Source organism: Cajanus cajan, chromosome 1 (genome assembly GCF_000230855.2).
Source record: "Cajanus cajan strain Asha chromosome 1, NIPB_CcT2T_4, whole genome shotgun sequence".
Lineage (NCBI taxonomy): Eukaryota > Viridiplantae > Streptophyta > Magnoliopsida > Fabales > Fabaceae > Cajanus > Cajanus cajan.
Window position 1 is genome coordinate 2,438,131 of NC_138517.1, and position 20,228 is coordinate 2,458,358.

The following is a 20,228-nucleotide window of genomic DNA, read 5'->3' on the forward strand; positions in this document are numbered from 1 at the left end:
AATGTCACTTATACAGCTCTGTTGTTATGAAGATCTCCTAGGTGTATGCGTGACGACGCATTAGATGATTGATATGCATTGATATCTGTCATGAGATGCATTTATTGCATGATTATTAATATGATGAAGTGTGGTGTTTGACTTCATGATTGGTGGATTGTATTTTATGCATGAGTAGTGTTGGATAGAGTGTATGGTGTGACTCTATGAACATGATTGATAGTTGAATGATGTGTAGTATAGATTTTATTCTGTACTTGTATGATTGGTTTTGAACTCTACTTCTGTTTCCATGTGGTGGAACTGCGATGATCATACTTGGTATGGGAGCAGGTCAGGGCTAGCTTGGAGTTGAGGTGTCCGCTGCGAGACGGGGAGTTTTGATCCTCATGTTAGAGTTACCATTTTGGGTAACAGTTTTGTCTGTGCTTGACCGGCACTAGAAAATATTATTTTTTGGATGACTATACATATATGATGTTCTATTTTGTATTTAAGAAATTTAGTTATTTTTATTCTTATCTATACCTGTATGTATGAGTTATCCAACTTAATATTTTTCTTAATTCACTCACTAGTAATAGTGCGATTCTACTAAGTGTAAAGATCATAGCGGGTCGTTACAAAAATAAAACATTACCTCTTAAATTGTCTCCCTCAAGAATAGGTGAAGGTTGGTTGAAGTGGAAGTAAATTAATTTTACTGGCACTCTATTTCTCTACTCTCTCATCCACAGCAGAGCGCCAAAGCTCATACAAGCCACCACATCTACACACTCAACCTCTCAATTGCTCACTTTGCCTCCATTTTTTTTTTATCACTGTAGCATTTCATGTTGCACAATAATTCCAAAAAATTATGACACTCTTCACTTATTTGTTATTTTTGGAAAATAAGAAAATTTTGATTTTAATTCTATATTCTTTTTTCATCTTCATAAAATTTATAATTATTAATTTCGGTCCACGCTATTATATTATATTTTTTTATATATAATTTTTTATTAAAAATTAAATAATCAACACAAATATTATTTATAACTGTTAATAAATTAACGTGTGATACTTATAATTTTTTATTATAAATTTTTAAAATAAATATTATTTATCTTAAAATTATCGTTAAAAATAATTATAGATTTTAGAATGATGATAATAAAAAAAATATTTTACAAAAAATTAAATTCAAAATTTATTTATTTTATACTAAAAATAACGAATGTAAATTTTAAAATTTATCCTAATCTCAGCACTTTTGTCTTTACTGATCGTGCATGAAATAAAAAATGTTTATTATAGTTTTTTATTCGAAAAAAGGCTTATTATATTTACTTTTGTGGTTTTACTTTTACATCACAAGGCATTTATTTGGGATGCCATACCGGCGAAAGTAGCCTATGATAACATTTCTACTTGGTTGGTGTATGCTATTGATAGAGACTTGAAGTTACATGACATTTTTTTTAGAAATAATAAATAGATGAGTCTTCTTTTATTTAATCTATCATAATCAAATTTAGTATTAAAAATTTATTAATTGTGTTAAATAAGTTTTTAGTTGCACAATTTTTTAAGAGTTCTATTTTTAGTTTATTTTAAAAAAAATTTGTCAACTTTTAATTTTTTATTAATTTTTTACATATGTTAATTCTTACAATTGAGTTTCTTATTTTAAATAATGATGTTTATCAATAAATTATAGTTGATTCAACTATTGATGTTTATGTAGTTATTTGATAGATATCAAATTATATAATATGTGTAATTTTTTTTTTTTCTTAGTCATACATTTAAAAAAAAAAAAAAAAAAGACGTTATTAAAACAACTCTTCACCATGATTTAATATTATTAGATAGTTATTTGAACATTAATAGTTGAATTAGTTAAAATTTATATAATACATCATCATTTAGCATAATAGACTTTAATTATAAAGACTAATTTATATGTAACTAAAAATTGAATTCTTAAAAGTTTAGAAATTAAAAACTTATTTGACCTGAATTTATTTATAACAATTCATACATTTTATTATGTTTAGTTCAACTAGACTTTATAAATATATTATAAAAATAATTATTTGTTACATTTGAAAATTATGATATGAGTTAAAGTCATTTTCAATCTAAACAAAAATGTAATGATATTTTATTAAGTAAGTATTTTTGTTGAGGATTAATTTTTGTTAAAAATTTAGTCAATTATCTTTAACAGAATCTCTTATTTAAATCACATTTTTTATATGTAAAATTCGAACCTCATTTATTTGCTTATCACTTAGATGATCAATAAGTAAGTTATTGAAAAACATGTAACCAAATGGCAATACCTTGTCGTTTCATTGAAAACACTGTGACCACAAATTGTTTTCCCCTTTTGGGGTTTATATATTTTTGTTTGGCATACTTATTGTGATCGATATTCTTGCGTATTTTAATCTGATTGAGAATATATAAAAGTGCCAGGTGTGCAATCAGCCATATGAAAGCATGAACTTCCCACGTGCTCACCCTCTCATCCATTCCCATGTTCTTTCCATTTGATTCCTCATCCAATTGGGTTTGGGTCCCCTCACTCAATAATTAATATTACTTTATTCCTTAATTAATCCCCTAATTTATTAGTTATAAATATATAATTAAAGTGAAACAATCTAGTTTTTTGTAGTCAGAAACAATCTAGTCAAGTATACATTATAATCAAGTTTAAATTACACAAAAAAATGTATATTAGGAACTCAATCTATTAAAAGAAGTTGTTATTTCTTTACTCAATATCTGCAAGTCAAGCTAAACATTAATTAGCTAAAACCAATCAGTAAATATATATAAATAGGCAAAGTTTTAAAAAAATTAAATAAATAAATAATCAATAGTTCGGACAAAAACTATTTAATGTTGAGAGTAAAACTTACTTTTAGAATATTTATTTTCATAAGTAAGAAGGACTAATTTGTAGATAGTTACATCATTATTATATGACTGTGGATATGAAAGTCGAAGAGACAAATTTGACTTGAGTGGTCTCTACACCTCAAAGAAAGGAATTAGTCTTTGAAAAATATCCTTATTTCAAAAGTAAAAAGAATATTTTATTTTATTCTCTCTCACACAATATATATATATATATATATATATATATATATATATATATATATATATACTAACATTTTAATCCTACATTCGGATGTGTATATAACAAATAGACTGCATCAAAGCTTATTGTTCTCTTTGTGGTCCATTTGATGATGACATGAATATAATATAACATGATAAGATAATTTTTATCATGTTATAATCCGTGGTTTATTAGTGTTTAGCTAGAGTGCTTCTCATATTTTTAAAAATCAATATCAATACTTTGTTTATACAAAAATCTATAAAGGTAACTTTCATATTTATTAATATTTAAAGAAGTTTAAGAATGATCAAATATAAAAGATGATGTACCTTCAAATTTAAATAAAATCATTCAAATTATAAAAGTGTGTAAATAGATTAAAAGAAACTTTTAATTATTTTAATGTTTTAAATAGATAAAAAAATATATGGATAATACTAAGTAGGATAAATTTAAATTTTTATTGTTAAGAAACTTTATTTTATTAATAAATTTCTGATTAAATTACACTTTTAGTTTCTTTATTTTTGTCAATCTGTAATTTTAGTTCCTTTATTTTAAAATAAAGATATTTAGTCATCTTATTTTTAAAAATATGAAATTTTAGTTATACTATCAATTTGATATTTTTTAATGTTAAATTTTGACATTTTTCAATAGCATATCACCATATTGATGTGATTTGTATAAATAAAAATTAAAAAATTTAAAATAACGTACAATAAAATCTTGATTTGTATAGTTTAACAAGTGATTGACATTTATTGGATTTATTTATTTATTTTAATAAGCAACATTTATTTTATTAATAAATCTTTTATATATATATATAGTTTTTTATCTCCAAATTCATATTAATACATAACACATTATTTAAGTATAAATAGATATTAAAATTTAATAATTAATAAATATTAATTTAATGAAAAGATTAAAATTTTATATTTTTAAATTAAAAATATCAAATATCTCTATTTTAAAATAGAAAGACTAAAATTGTGGATTGAAAAAAATAATCAAAAGTGAAATCTAACCTACATTTTTATAATTTAAAATTAAATTACAATAAAAATTCACGCAATTTTTTTTTTCTTTTCTGATCTAAGGGATTGTGTATGAAAGTTATGCTCAAAAGAAAGAAAAGAAAGCTACTCTAATTAAGTACAATTTTTCTCGTACCGGTACAAACTGTTTTATTAAGTAATTAATTATATTCTTAAATCATTACCTTCTTTCTTAAATAATATTTGAACCCCAAGCGTGTGGTTCAGCGGTAGGGGTTGATCCACGCTTAAGCAAGGTCAGGGGTTCGAATCCTGCCTTGTGTATGCAGCTGCGTTAAATCTTGGGGCCAGCTATCCCACCCTTTGAGGTGCCTCTAACATAGCGAGAAGATTAGTCACTTGTGTATGCAGTCGCGTTAAATCTTGGGGCCAACTATCCCACCCTTTGAGCCCGCGTTAAATCTTGGGGCCAGCTATAGCGAGAAGATTAGTCACCACAGGAACGAACCTAAAATAATATTTAAAATTAAAAATAAATTATATGAATAATTTCCTGAGCATTAGAAATCATACTAAAGTATTTCTCAAATATTAAAAAATCTTCCAAATGAATCTTGAACCACATTAAAATACATGAATTCAAGGACTAAAGTGATGAATATTTAATACTTAAAGATTAGGTATATACTTTTATTACTTTAAGACAAATTAAAAAGGGGAAAAAAATCAAGTTGTTTTCTCTTCTATTTATTTTATTTTTATTTTATTTTATAATAATTAGCCATTGGATTCCTCATTATTTTAGTATTCTTCATATTATTTTATCTCTATCCCATCCAAAGATGGATAAAGGGTGGATAGATCTTATAATCATGTAAAACCATATCATGATAATTAAATATATAAAAGGGTCCATCCTAGCCAGCCTTGGAGCGTTTTATTCTATGTAAAGGAAGATCCTAGTCCACCAACAAGTTGAACCTCCATCAACCATGGCATCTCAAGCCAAGGGCAACAACAAGCTCACCGTTTCCACATCACCAAAGAGCGACGGCGTGGCGGGGTCATTGGCCAAAGGGCAGTGCTTGTGCTCCCCAACCACACATGAAGGCTCCTTCCGCTGTCGTTTGCATCGTGGCCCTACCTCCTCCCCAACTAATTGGATGAAACGCTCCAAGTCCATGCCTGCTAATAAGCATCTTGTTTCTGATTCCACATGCTGATCGATGCTCATCATCATAACACAAATCCTATATATATATATATATATATATATATATATATATATATATATATATATATATATATATTTTGTGAGTTATGTGTTCATGTCTACCTTTATTACATACATATATCAATCCTTGCTTTCATGACTCTTGATAATTACTTGGATTTAGGTCAATTATTGCTTGGAACTTTGTTGTTCCACACATCTCAATTTGCCTAATTAGCTTAGTCACATATATATAAGTTAATCATAGAGGTAGCTGTAGCTAATTTAGTTATTGCGTGGATCATGGTGTTGCTACTGCCTCTCAATTTGCTTTACCATAGTACGTGACATGATTAACCCAAAACTTTATGTTTTAATTAAATTTCAGTATTTTGAAATATTATTAACTTTAAGTCACGTCAGTTGGATATTAGTTTGCTTCTTTGGTTTGAGATAATCCTTTCCTCTTCTGTTTTAATAGCACAAATATAATTTTCCTACCTTGTTTCATGAAGACCACATTAAATTTGGAAGTAGGTTTCACAATTCTCAATGATTAAGAAACAAATTGAAGTGATGGATTTCAAGCAGCTTTTAAGTTTTTCTGAATATTCGATGCGTTTAGGTCCACTACATTATATTATACACTTTTTTTCTTGGATGGGTTTGATATATTTTATGTTTTTCTTCTTCTTCTTCTTCAATAATATATCATACGAGGAAGAAGGATATTTGTTTACAAGATCATAAGATTCATCTCAAGGAACACGATCATCAAATTGCAAAAGCAGAGGTCCAGTTTTTTCTTCAGATAACAGGGTCATATAGTTTGGAGCTAAAAAAAAAAAAAAAAGCTTTACGTTTTTCTACTTCGAATATATACTGTATATGATTTGTCGTCTTACAGTACAATAAGATGTTTTTTTGTGACTGAGTAAGTATGGCGTGGTTTGTGCATTCACCAGAAATTTAAAACCGAAGGAAAAAGAAAAAGAATTTATTTGTCCAATTATTAGTGATCAAGATTCGGAACAAATACGGTTGTCCATTTACTTGGTTCACCCATTTGGATTATTGATATTATTTTTCTGGACAACAAGTAAACTATTTGGATTGGCTTTGAATGGCTTATGATTTTAGTGATTTTCTACATGAAAATGTCGATAATCATGTAATGTAAGTCAACTAATTCGGAATACCAGAAAAACCACCCCACCCTCCAAACAAAACCGATGGCTCTTCAATCTCGATAAAGACACTGCGATTCCATTATCAACATTTTTTTTTCCTTGTCTTCTTCTTCATCTTTCCACACTAGCTTCTTCTTTTTGGAATTAAAAAATAAATAAAATTTAATACATTTTTTTAAATATAATTGATATTGTTCTCCGATAAAAATAAAATTTTACATTAATAATATGTATTTACATTTAATGTAGATCTCATTAATATATCACTTAAAAAAAATACACCTAATCATGCAACTTGTATTTTGCAAATGAAAATCAATTAATACGGATTATATATCCTTCTGGCTGACTTTCAAATAAAATGAAGCATAAACAAAATTTATGCGATATTCCGCCAAAACAATATGAACATTTATCAGTATTAAGTATGAATTTAGTACAAATAACAAACATGTGACCTAAAATAAATATTACACCTTAATTAATAAGGCACTCTTGAGTTCAAAAATTAAAATTGCAGATATGCTAAAATTTAATTAGCTAGCTTCTATGTTTAGCTAGGAATAAAAAATTCAGAGGCTATCTTTTCATCATCACATACCTGTGCCTGAATTTAGCACCAACTGATCGTGATGATTTGATTACAATGGCACTCAAACTCGTTGCCATCATATGCATTAAAGCTAATTGTATATATTTCACATAGAAATTAACGATAAGTTGCTCTAAGGTGGACCTATATATATTCGGGGAATCATATACTAAAGCTATATCTATATAAATATTTATTATAATATTTTATCTCATTTTTAAAAAAGTATTATCCCGAGAAAAAAAAAAAAACTAAAATTGATGTCACTATCTAAAGTCTAATATTCTAAACCAATTTGACGATTTCAATTCTTTTAAGATATTTGGATAGATTACTTGTTGATAAAAATTCTGTCACTATCATATACCTAAAAGAAAGCCAGTCATGTACCCATAAAAGTTAAAAACAGTCACTATCACATGATTCACATCTATTAAGGAGCTTTGAATTCTTGTTTAGTAAATAGTAGCTAGTAGAACTTCTCCATATAACAAATGAAAAAAACTGAAGGGTTGCTAGAGGGTGAATGTACAATACAGATACATATTCATATAGATTATAGATAGGAACATAATACTTTATATATACATGCAATTATACTATTTGTGGTTAATTGAGTGAGTTCTTAGGCTAGTTTATTTAAAATTTAAAAAATGTTTATAAAAGAAAGTGGTTCTTAAAAAGCAGATTTTTAAGAAGTAAATAAGAAAACAGGCCCCTTTAAGTTGGAGTTAACAGTGGATAAGACGTAGAACTAGATCTTGAAAAGTTGCAAGGTGGGTTTTAATAATTGATTTCATTGTTCTAGAGACTTTTGGACGCTGAGAGGCAGAGACAATAGTTGTAAGCAACAAAAGTGAAGGTGCAATGGATGGATGTGAAGATGTAAGACTTGTGTCCACTCAGTACTGATTAAGATATAAATTTAAAGGTCATTCCATGTGTGTGTTACATAGTAGTGATTTGGAGAAAAGGAAGCTAGTGTATCTTCGATTTAATGCTTTTTTCTTTCTTCCATTTTGTATTCTCCCCCTCCTCTTTTTCTAATGCGGTGAGTAGTTTTTATAGTCAAGATAGGCTTTACCCATTTGTAACTAATTTATCTCCCCTGACTAATTTTCAATATCCTACGTTCTCCTTAATTTCTTCTACGTACTTCCAAAGACTAGATTTCACATTTTCTTCACTTATCCATTTCACATAACTCTTGTATCCTCTTTGATTTTTTTTTTCTCTTTTGATTTTTAAATAAATTACACTCGAATAAAATTGATTGCTCACACCATACTATATAATCAACAAATTATATAAAAACAAGTATTTTATATGAATGTTTGATGCATGTAGATGTAGTTGTACTATATTGTTGACTTAGGACTAGAAAATAGGTATTGTTTTAAAAGATGAATATCTCATTGTAAGAACATTGTATTATGGTACTCTAATAACTGATTTATTATAAAACACTATTGAGTATAGTTATTTCTTGAAGTAGAGTGTTGAATTTTTTTCTAGATCCTTAATTGATATCGTATGGGAATAAGATCGAGTCATACTAGTTTAAAAGTGACCAATTGATTAAGGTATAAGGTTAGGGCCAAAATCTGTAACTAAGTATTGGAAGAGACACAATATTTAGAGGGTAGTTGACAAAATAATTTCACATAAGCTTAATTATGCATGCTAAAACCGTGGTGGATTCACACTTAAGTTGTTTTATTCTTGACTAAAATCCCGAATTTTCTTAGTCTAAGTGGTAAAATCCGATAAATCATATTGTGTTGTAGATTTGATATCCAAATTTATTGTTAATCTAACAAGCTCAGAAAGATCACATTATTTAGTTGGTTTGGTAGGATCAAGCCAATTACATTGTTTACCTATGTTGTAGAAGATCTCTTAGTTGAAATATGTGACTACACATTTAGTTGTTGTGTTGTTATCATATTGTGTTGACATGTTGTTCAATTGAAAGGATTGTATTACTATGTTGCCATGTTGTGGTGTTAAGTAGTAATGGTGTTGTTAGTTGTTGATGTTTTGAATATCTTAATTGTGTTGTAAAGTTGTATGAATGATGAATCTTTGTTGTAATATGATATGTGTTGTGTTGGGCATTAGGCCATAAGCAAGTTGAAATGTTGTTATATTGCATAGTGTTGATATGATGATATCGATAGTATGATTGTATTTCACTTTTATATTATATTATTTTGTTATTTTTTAAGCTTACCCTTCTAATTTTCTTATTTTTAAACTATGATGATAATATTTTTATGAAAGCAAAGTAGGAATAGGTTGGAGGATTATCAAGTTTTTGAGGGTCATACTAGAGATGGTGGTGTTGTTTGGACTATTATGATGTAATTGGTTTATAGTAATTACTTAACCGATAATCTAGATTTATATCACCAGTCTGGATTACTGTATATATGTATATGTATAATTTTTAGTTATAGTTCCATTTAGGGGTTGATATTCATAATTTCAGTTGATAAGTTTTATACATATATCTACATATTGATACATGTATATCCATGAAATGTTTGTATGGTAAATCCTAGAAAATTAAATTTATGTTTTCCACTGCTTAGATTACTGAATTGTTAAGTGTAGAAATCTACCAAATTGTTATACTTATCCTTTTCACACAACCGTTAATTTTTTCTTTTTAATTTTTTAAATAAATTGCCTCAAATAAAAATAGTTGGTTATGTACATTATCCTATATAATCAACAAAATATATAAAAATAAATAATTAACATTAAAAAAATATAGCTTAAAAGTCAGGATGAGTCACCTAACTCAAACTAATTTTACTAACTAAAATTTGAAAAATGAGTCGAGCCTACTTTATATAGGCTATAATATTTTTTACTTTTTTTTTTTTATTGTTTTGACTTCACTGATCCAATCAAATTATCCTATTTTATTTATTCTTTACATAAACTTATATTTTTATAAAAAATAATTGGATTAAATAGTCAATAACTTTTTAGTTAATCTTTTCATAATTTGATTTAGTCTATTTAACATGACCAAATTGATCTTATTATTATTTTTTATCTCAAAATAGTGTTCAATTTAATCTAACTTATCATGACTTACAAATCTATTAAGTCACACTAATTTTAACAACTTTAATTTTTAAAAAGAAATATAACTTTTTTCTACATGTAATTAACTTAAAAATATATTTTAAGATGCAAATTTTCTATATTAAATAAATATTATTTTTTAAAACAATTTCTATTTTTAATTTTTTTTTATAATTAGGTCCTTAAATATAAAGCAATAATTTTTAAATAGATCATTTACTCCATAATTCTAATTAAAAAATATGGAGAGAAAAAGAGTCAATGACTCAATTATAAATTTAATAATTAAGAAATTATTTAAAAAATTCAAAACCAATAAAAATATTTAATTAAAGATTTAATTTTATAAAATTATTATTTCTCTATTTATCGAATTTTCTTAATTCACGAAATAAAACCTAAGGACGCACTTGACAAAGAGTGGAGAGAGTAATATTTATGGTCCCATCTAACATATTAGACAGCAATAAAAAATTGGCAACACATAATCGTGGACATTAAATGTGCCTTAATTAATGGTTGAGTGTAAAGTTAAGCTACGATTAATAATTTATAATCTTGATTATACATTTTGTTTTACGTGTTTGTCCTCCAAAAAGAAACATACCATACGGTTCCACTATCTTCCGAAGATGACCGGGAAGGACGAGTTCGTGTCTTACTCGCCCCTTCCCTCCAACCCTAACCCTAACCCTTACCCTTACCCCCAAAACGTCGTCGTTCTCCTCCCCTCCTACCGCTCTCGTCTCCCCAACCGCCGCCGCCGCTGCATCCTCTACTCCGCCGCGCTCTTCCTCTTCCTCCTCCTCGCCGCCGCCGCCTTCCTCCTCTACCCCTCCGACCCGGAGATCCGCCTCGTCCGGATCCGACTCAACCGCATCGGGGTCCGAACCAACCCGAGGCCCATTCTCGACCTCTCCTTCTCCGTCACCGTCAAGATCCGCAACCGAGACTTCTTCTCCCTCTCCTACGACTCCCTCGCCGTCTCCGTCGGCTACCGCGGCCGCCAGCTCGCCTTGGTCTCCTCCGGTGCCGCCGCCGGCGGCCTCATCAGGGCGCGCTCCTCCTCCTACGTTGACGCCACGCTCGACGTCGACGGATTTGAGGTCATCTATGATGCGTTCTACCTGCTCCAAGACATCGCCAGGGGCGTGATTCCGTTCGATACCGATACGCGAGTCGAAGGGAAGTTAGGGCTTCTCTTCTTCCACGTTCCTTTGAAGGTAAATCTCTTCTCAGTTCCAGTAGAGTTTTTTTTTTTTAATTAAAATTAGATTGTTCGTGGTAGTAGCTTGATTTTTGCTTGAAAATGTGTTCACACTTTACGCTGCACAAACACAAACACAGTCGAAATTGAGTATTAGTGGATGCACTGATTATGGTGTAAAAGATTTTTAGACTCTCATTTTATCAATCATAAGATTGTATATTGACTTTTATGTAACTAACCGATTTCTGATTGATTTACAATGTACAAAAGTACACTTGGAATGCATACAAATTAAACTCTGAAGAGAAAGAGAGAAGAAAGAATAAAAAATGGTTAAGAGAAAATAATAAGAAAGGAAACGTGGCTTTATCTTATAGGGTAGTTAGAAAATGAAAAACAAGTTGAAAAATTGATGGGACGAGTAATATACTGTATTCTCTTATAAAATCTAGCAATTTTAAACTGAAAATGTAAATGTATTTATTGAGTTGGAAACATAAGAAGCATTGAAAACTTTCTTTATCTAGTAAGAGGATTAATATGAGGATAATGTATTTAATGTGGGGAGCTTTGTCTTTATGCTTTAGCATTGCGTTGGAGAAACGGTGGTGAAAGTTTATTGTTGTTATTATCTACTATTATTTTTTTGACTGCAAATTTAAAGCTCAAAATCTCGTATTTGATGAGTGGGACTTGTCAATTGTCATTTTTTTTCATATATGTTTATGCTAAAACTAAAATACTGTATGCTATATCCAGGCAACGGTGTCGTGTGAAGTGTATGTGAACATAAGCGAGCAGACAATTGTACGTCAAGACTGCTATCCTAAGGTGGGTACTATTGTTTCTCCCGTCAAATGATAGTTTTCAATTTTGTCCGAACATTCATGGTCTAGGAATGCTTCTTTTCATCAATAGATATAAATTTTTCCTTTGATCCCTTTCTGTTATACTGCTGAATTACATACTCGTTTCTGCTTTATACTTTGGCAACTAGTTTTTAGGTGTAAATGCAATTTACATATCTCTTTTGTATCTTGTGTAACTCCTGGCCAATCTGTGTTCATGCTCTCTTTCCTTTTGCTATCAAACTGTCTGCTTTTACTGCCCTAGAGCTAGAACCTAGATAGCTGGTTACATTAGCTACCCCTATTTTGTAAAGAGTTATAACCCAGCAAAGCCAGTGTGAAAAAGGTGAGGCTATGTTGCAGAGTCCTCTTCTATGTTATATTAGAAACTGCATGAACTTGGTAAGGCCTTAATTTTTTTGCATTAGAAATGTTAAACAGCAAGCGTATAGCTTGTTAGCTACAACACAACACAACTTTGAAAAAGGGTGGATTGTCTATTTTTTCTTTAAATCATTGCTCGTTTTTCTACTGTCCAAGTTATGAAAATTCAAACAAGCAAATGTATAAAATGTTGTTATACTGTATATGTAGCTACTACTTATTTTAACTTAATACATTCTTAAGGATAGAATTTGGGCCAATATTTGGCAGCCTAGGAGCGTCTTAGCCTTAACATGAGTTTCTCGTTTGGCAATTTAAATTTTGGCTATGCAGCCCGTCTGGCTCATTAGGTTTTATTTTATATTTTTAAATTGGATAAATTACATTTTTAGTTTCTCTATTTTCATCAATCTACAATGTTAGTACTTTTATTTTAAAATAGAGATATTTAGTTTCTCAAAATTTAAAAATATGGAATTTTGGTCCTCTCGTCAAATTAATATCTATTAATTGTTTAGTTTTAATATTTACTCATTGTTAAGGGATATGGTACTTATTAACATGACCTTTAGAAATATTTTTTTTAAATGTAAATAAGATTTTTATTAATAAAATAAATATTAATTACTTGTTAAAATAGATACAAACGAAAATATTTTGCATATTATTTTTTAATTTTTATCTCTATATGTTACATTACTAAATTTTATGTTATTTAAGTGATGATAAATTAATGGATAATGTCAAAATTTAACTATCAATGAATATCAGATTAATGGTGAGATCAAAATTCTGTATTTTTAAAAATATGTAGATTAAATATTTCTATTTTAAAATAGAAAGCCGAAATTGAAGATTGATAAAATTTGAGGGAAAAAATGTAATTTAGTCTTTTAAATTCATGTTATTATACATTTTTAAGTTAATATATTGAATTTGCTAACCCATTCTTCATTTGTTTCAGTCGCTGGGTGATCCGCTGGATCAGAGCGCATATATTGAGGCTGAAGATACATGATGTGTATTAACCTTTAGCATCCTTTGTGCATATAGCGCTGGTGGTGTTCATTTACATTACATTACTTTTATCGTGCTGTATGATTGTGTATATGGATCACACCCTTGTAAATTATGGTTCACTTTTAAGACCACCTGCTTTTTGGATTTAACGCTCGTATACAAGGTAAATTTAGTAAAAGTGGCACCTGAGAGTTTAAGTCATCTAGTTGAAAAATGAAATTATATTTTGCTGATAATGCATTTTAGTTCTCCTTTTAAATGTGTTCACAGTTCACATCCTGGATTTTAGTTGAGTTTTATTTTAGAAGGGTCTTTTCCAGTGGTTGGTATGACCAATATCTCCTTATTTTATGAACAACAAAATGATGTAACAGAAGAAATAATGGTTTACCATGTGATTTACCTTTCCCCCATCCTACTAATACTGTAACAATATTTTTTACCCAATTTGAAATTCCTAGATTTTATTCATATTCTGTTTTAATATTTTTATGTGAAAAATATCAAGGCACGGAATGCCCACGAACTGACATGTAAATGTTCGTAGGAATGGGGTCCTACCACGATATAATATTAAAATTCCCGGATTGAATTTTCAATTTCAATTTCTTGGTGGAATGTCTTTGTCGGTGGTTAATGGGTTGCACTCTATCATCAAATTTCTGGTAGTAGTCTATGTTTTAACAAATATTCTGTTCTCAGTGGGTTCCAGCAGATTTGTAGGTGGTGGCACACATGCCCCGATTTAAAGTTAACATAGGCCAAGGGTATAAATCCTTGTTTTCTTCCTTTGTACATTAAAGATCGGGTGCTTTTGATATCTGTTTTATGCTCAAGGATGGTAAAAGGCAGCATGCAATGCCTTCATGATATAATTCACAAACAAAAGATGAAGTGCTTCTATAAAGCATACTCTGCAAACGCAGTACATAGTGCTGCTAGTAGATTGAGTAAATCAAAGATATATCAGTGTGTTTTATTTGACATATCGTGTGAATTTTCATGGAGCTCTCATGGAATTAGAGTACCACTAAACCCTTGTCAATTTTGAATTTGGTGTCTAATGTAATGTTAATCTGATAATCATCCAACTCTGTCAATTACATAAGAGAATATGGTATGATTCCAAGATGATTAATAGGAGATGGAGGAATAGAGTAAAGGTAGGTAGGTACCTTCAACTTCAAAGCAACAAAGTTGCAGTCATTATCAACTCCTAGATTATTTTGTCTGTCATTTAAAACAGTGTCGTTCTATTGCAGCATTTAAGAACTAATGAAAAAACTGTGATTCATATATCCAAATTCTGATGTTATGACGCACTAGCCTGCCTTTATTGGCATTGGAAAAACAAAGAAAAACATTTTTTTTTATTAATGATTACAAATGCAAGTAGTTCCAAACTTTATCATCTTAAAATTCTTTAACGATTCCTGAAAGAAGAAAGAGGAAAACACTTATTTATATACATGCTTTGTTCATAAACTAAAACTTTTTATATATGCTTAGAATTAGATACATCCAACTACTTAATTGTTCTACCACGCCATACATACTCGGCGTGATGCAAGCGGCACCGGAATGACCCTGGATGCTGCGACGGTGAGCAAACGCAGCGTTTCACTGAAGCACTCTCTTCAGAGGTGCCACCACCATGAACCTGCCTCGGAGCATGCTCTGGCATCTGAAATACAAGCCATCTTGTATGCACTACCAAGCCTTCTCGTTCCACAAAAGAAACTCCCGGGTGACACATTTATTCTTCTTCTTCTAAGTGCTTTGAACCTCTTCTTAATATATATGTGTTTGTGTGTGTATATATGCCTTACTTTGTCAAGTTAAGATTTGAAAAAGAAAAGAATCTGAGTGGTACCATGACATTGTAGAAGAAGAAAAGAAAGGGGGAAAGGTGGTGGTTAAGTAAAGGCATGAGGGAAAGGAAAGGGCTTTTAGATAGATTCCCTTGAAGAGAGGTTTGTGTTGAAATTGCAAGCACAACTAGAGGTTTTCATTTTTGTGCATGTTTTAAAAGAGGACAAGCCGAACCACATCTTAGGTTGGACCAAGGGCACTACATGCACAAAAGTTCCAAACTTGTGTGGGCCCCACCACATATGAAGAAGCATCTCTCTTGGGGGCATCTGTCTTTGTGCTGCCACATGGAGATCTTGCGTGGCATGTGCCTCGTCTGGGATATGAATGCAAGTGGATGAATCACCACCGCCACTTCATTTCCCTTGGAGCTATTCATGCTTCCTTGCTTTTCTATTCAAATGTACTATACATGTAAGACTCTTCACACTTAACACTTATAACTTTAACTGTTTATTGTAATTTTGGTCTTATTATTATTGAATTTTATTTTCATAATTTTTTTTATTATAATTGTATTATTTTGCATGCATATATTAGCTTGACATCTAATATTAAAAAAAATCATGCATACACGACTAAACCTAAGTTTTGCCCTTCTATTATTGAAAAAAAATTCATTTGGATCTTATGAAAAAGAGAATGGGCCCAGTTTTTTTTAATGAGAATTAAATAAAATTTATTTAACAATATAATGAAACTTACGTAGTGTTTAACCGGAGGAGATAAAGGATAGGGGATACATTTTTATATATATAAAAAAAATTATCTTGTTCAATTTTTAGGAGGGAAGTAAAAATCTTTCTATTTTAATTTTAGCTTTTCTCTAGTATTAGAATTTTTTTTATAGAGATATAATTTTTTTTTCATTAGGTCGGATAAATAAAATAGTGTTTTAAATTGTGAATTTATATCCAAAATCGAATCTTGATCCTTAGTTAATAAATATAAGTATCAAAATTATTTGATTACCTGTATTAATTACTTTGGTATTATTGAAAAATTTGGAAGAGAAGATTTTAATATTCTTATTTATGTTTTGAATTTTAAAATTATAAAAGTAATTTATTTTTTAAAATCTCTTCTCTCTCCTTATGAATAAAATAAGAAAGATTATCTTTCTTTTCTTCTTCTCCCCTTCTCATAACTAAACAAATTTTTTAACTCCTCTCCTATCCTTCCTCTCATTAAAATCATTTTTCTTCCTCATTTAAACTAAACAGATCGTTAAACACTTTTTTAGTGCAAGTTATTAGCAATGGATAATCAATCATTAAAAGTAAGTTTTTCCTCTTTTGACAAGATTGTTCATGCATACACGACTACAAATCAAACCTACTCAACGTGCCTAAGAAACTTCAACTATAAAAATAAATAAATAATAGACATTTCTAGAAATCATTTGTGTGAACCCCAAAGAAGCAACACTCGTCAATTTATAGATACGCAATCATCACATTAAAACTTTAAAAAAATTATATTTGCGCATATTAAGTTTTATTATTTTTCTTTAAAAAAAACAGAGGTAAAGAAAAAACTTAGTAAAGTATATATGTTTTTTTTTATTACTTTATCTTGGAAAGATACTTAAGTTTTTTATTTATTTAAAAACTAATTTGATTAAATAAGCTTTATAAAAATTTATTTTAAATTTTATAATTTATCTTTATAAATTAATTAAAATAACTTATAACTTATAAATTTTTAGTTGTTTTTTTAATTTCATCTCATTGATTTATTTAAAATCATTTTATAATAAATATTATGACTATATTTTGCTTTCCAAATTTACAGATCGTCAAATTTAAAAAGAATTAAGGAAAATCATCGAATTTTCACTATTTTTTTTATAATATGAAGTTTTAAAACTATTGTTCTAATTTTTAAGATAATAAAATATTATAAATAAGTTTAAATATTGAAAGTGACACACACATATATATATATATATATATATATATATATTATCAAATAGATAAATATGTTCTTTAAATTATATCTTTTATATGTCGATTGATTTATCAACTAATTATACAAGAAAATTTCTAGTTAGTTTTAGTTTTTTTTAAACGTCTAACTTATTAGCTAATTTTTCCAAACATATTCTTTTTTTAATCAAATAAGTCCTCAATTTATGACATAATTAGTCTTAATTTGATATATTAAACATTTGTAGTTTTTATTAATGAACATCCACTTTTTTGTTAAAAAAAATTGTTTACACATTTTTTAAATGGCATATGTTAGCTAATTATAATTATAAATTTTTTAAAATACATCTAGATGCAATTATTTGTTATCCCACTTTTTTTTAAAAAAAAGTGTATATACTAGCAAATATATAATGCATATAAAGTGAGAATAATGTCTTATAATAAGAGGCTAGAATATTTAATATTTACCGCTATATTAAAATAAAAGGTTCAAATTAACCTTTCTAATATATTTTATCCTTTAATTTTAAAAGATCTAACGAGATCTCAATCTTTCCTTTAATTTCGATTATTTTATCATATAAAGGAGAGAAAAGACTTGCATTGACGTTGATAATATGACGTATTACCCTAATCTTGAATAATCTTTTTCCATGAAATTTAATTCCTATTCGAGAGTACCTAATCGGTCCATTAAAAATTTATTACTAGGAAAACTCACCATACTTCACGCGTAAAATTAAATAAAAAACTTGACTATAGTACACTGCTATTAAATCCACCATAAAACCCTATTGAATAAGATAAACTCTACTATTAAATCTACGATACTCATAAAATTAGGAGTTTTGTATTTGTTATTATTAATTTTTACACCAATAACATTAAATTTTATGTTAGATTTTTTTTCCTTTCATAATTTACTAAGATATTTATAATTGAGTTGATATCTCAAATATTACGCGAGTACAATAATAAAAATGAATTAACATTATACCGAATAGTAGAGGAAATATATTATATGTTATGGTTATTTTATGGTATTGAGAAAATATTTTATGAGAGCTATATTAATAAGCTTATTATACAAACATACTCTATAATGATGAAATATTTTTCGCTTTGGACCTAAACTCTCACGGTTTTGTTTTTGGTCAAAAGACATTTTTTGCATTGGAGTATAAATATGTTTTATAAGTTATTATTTTTCTTCTTATTTTACCGATGCGAGATTTGTTTGTTTTCCAACATTATAATCATATATATGGTTATTTTCTAATAACTAATTATAAAAAGTTAAAATAGTGAGCATAAAGTATTTAGTGTGAACTTTGTGGTTGGCTTTATAATTATTATTTTAAAATTACTCTATAATAATAAAACAATAATTTCCACAAGTTGATGAATAATTAGGATTGAAACGTTGACTGAGAATGAGAAGCACATGTTCTAGAAAACTTGGGGTTGAATCTTTGATTGGTAGATGGTCGAGAATCGAAACTTGAAAGGCAAAAAAACACATGTAACATAATACTAAATTCCCCTTTCCCTTCTCCTTCGTGTCCCACCCGAGTCAACGAGTCGCCAACCGAGTCGAAGCCGCTGACGCGTCTTCAAACTCACTCTTTCTCTCGTTGAAATTTCTCATAATTAGCCACCACAACACCTTTGATTTTTCATTCCTTTCTTTTTCTTTTCTCTCCTTATAAATATCACCCACCCTTCTTTCCCTCCCTTCAATCACATAAACACCCTTTTCACATTTTCTCTTCTTCTATTCATTTCTTCAACTTTCCCACCATTTTCTCACTTCATTTTCCTCCAAAACATCGTTTGGAAATGAGGACCGTGAGGTTTTTGGCCCTCCCAATTATCACTTTGATGTTCATTGCAATTTCTCATATGGGTCATGCTCAGGATTTGGCTCTTTCTCCATCACCTCCTCCTACAAGTGATGGTGAGTTCAAAGCTTCATTTTTATTCTTTTTCAATTCTTCTTACTTTATATGAAGTCATCAAATTTCTCCTTTAAGTTATTGATCTTGTTTTTGTTTGTTGCAGGCACTGCAATTGATCAAGGAATTGGTTACATTCTCATGTTGGTGGCTCTTGCAATCACATACATGATTCATTAATTTTTATTCATCTTACTACTATTATGATGCCCGGATCAAAGAAAATTTCAGGATTTTTTTTGTACTGTAATTATTATTGATTATTAATGAAATTTATTCTTATTCTTACACATTTTCCTTGTAGAATGGTTTCTATGTTTTTTGTCTTAAACTTTTTTATCAAATATTTTATGTATATGTATATGGTGAATTCCCTTTTCAAGATTCCATTTTTTTTAATGACGCGGTTTTGCTTTTATGGACCCCGTGATAGACATAGGATTCTATTCTTTATTACGCGTGAAAACGTTAAAAATCTGACTTTGAAAAAATATTAAATAATCGATTCCAATTCATACACGCATACAAACTGGTCAAGCCATGCGAATTTGAACGTTGTGGGTTCAAAAGATTAATAATATAATTATGTAATTATGGACTTTTATTTGAGTTTAGAGGATTTGTAGTCACATCTCAGGCCTTCAGATATTCTGTTCACCAAGTTGGCTTAACTTGCATTGTTCTTTTCTGTTAATCAAATTTCATTTTTTAAATGTAAACTATTATTTAAATTGAATTTCTGATTTTCGCTTACTCTACTTAAGGTTATTGAATAGACCGTTCATT

General features: G+C 28.9%; 1 protein-coding gene, 1 long non-coding RNA gene and 1 pseudogene across 2 annotated transcripts; 2 read left to right on the forward strand and 1 right to left on the reverse strand.

Moving 5' to 3' along the window:
• Positions 1-10,793: 10,793 nt before the first annotated feature.
• On the forward strand, positions 10,794-13,940 carry LOC109813473 (uncharacterized). Its single transcript, XM_020377665.3, has 3 exons — positions 10,794-11,442; positions 12,189-12,260; positions 13,626-13,940. The coding sequence occupies exons 1-3, from the start codon at positions 10,852-10,854 to the stop codon at positions 13,677-13,679; spliced, it is 717 nt and encodes a 238-aa protein (XP_020233254.1). The 5' UTR covers positions 10,794-10,851; the 3' UTR covers positions 13,680-13,940.
• Positions 13,941-19,170: 5,230 nt separating this feature from the next.
• LOC145956852 (uncharacterized) lies at positions 19,171-19,619 on the reverse strand (annotated as a pseudogene).
• LOC109813471 (uncharacterized) lies at positions 19,303-19,732 on the forward strand. Its single transcript, XR_002241007.3, has 2 exons — positions 19,303-19,444; positions 19,549-19,732. It is a non-coding gene; the product is annotated as an uncharacterized LOC109813471 (long non-coding RNA).
• The last annotated feature ends 496 nt before the right edge of the window (positions 19,733-20,228 follow it).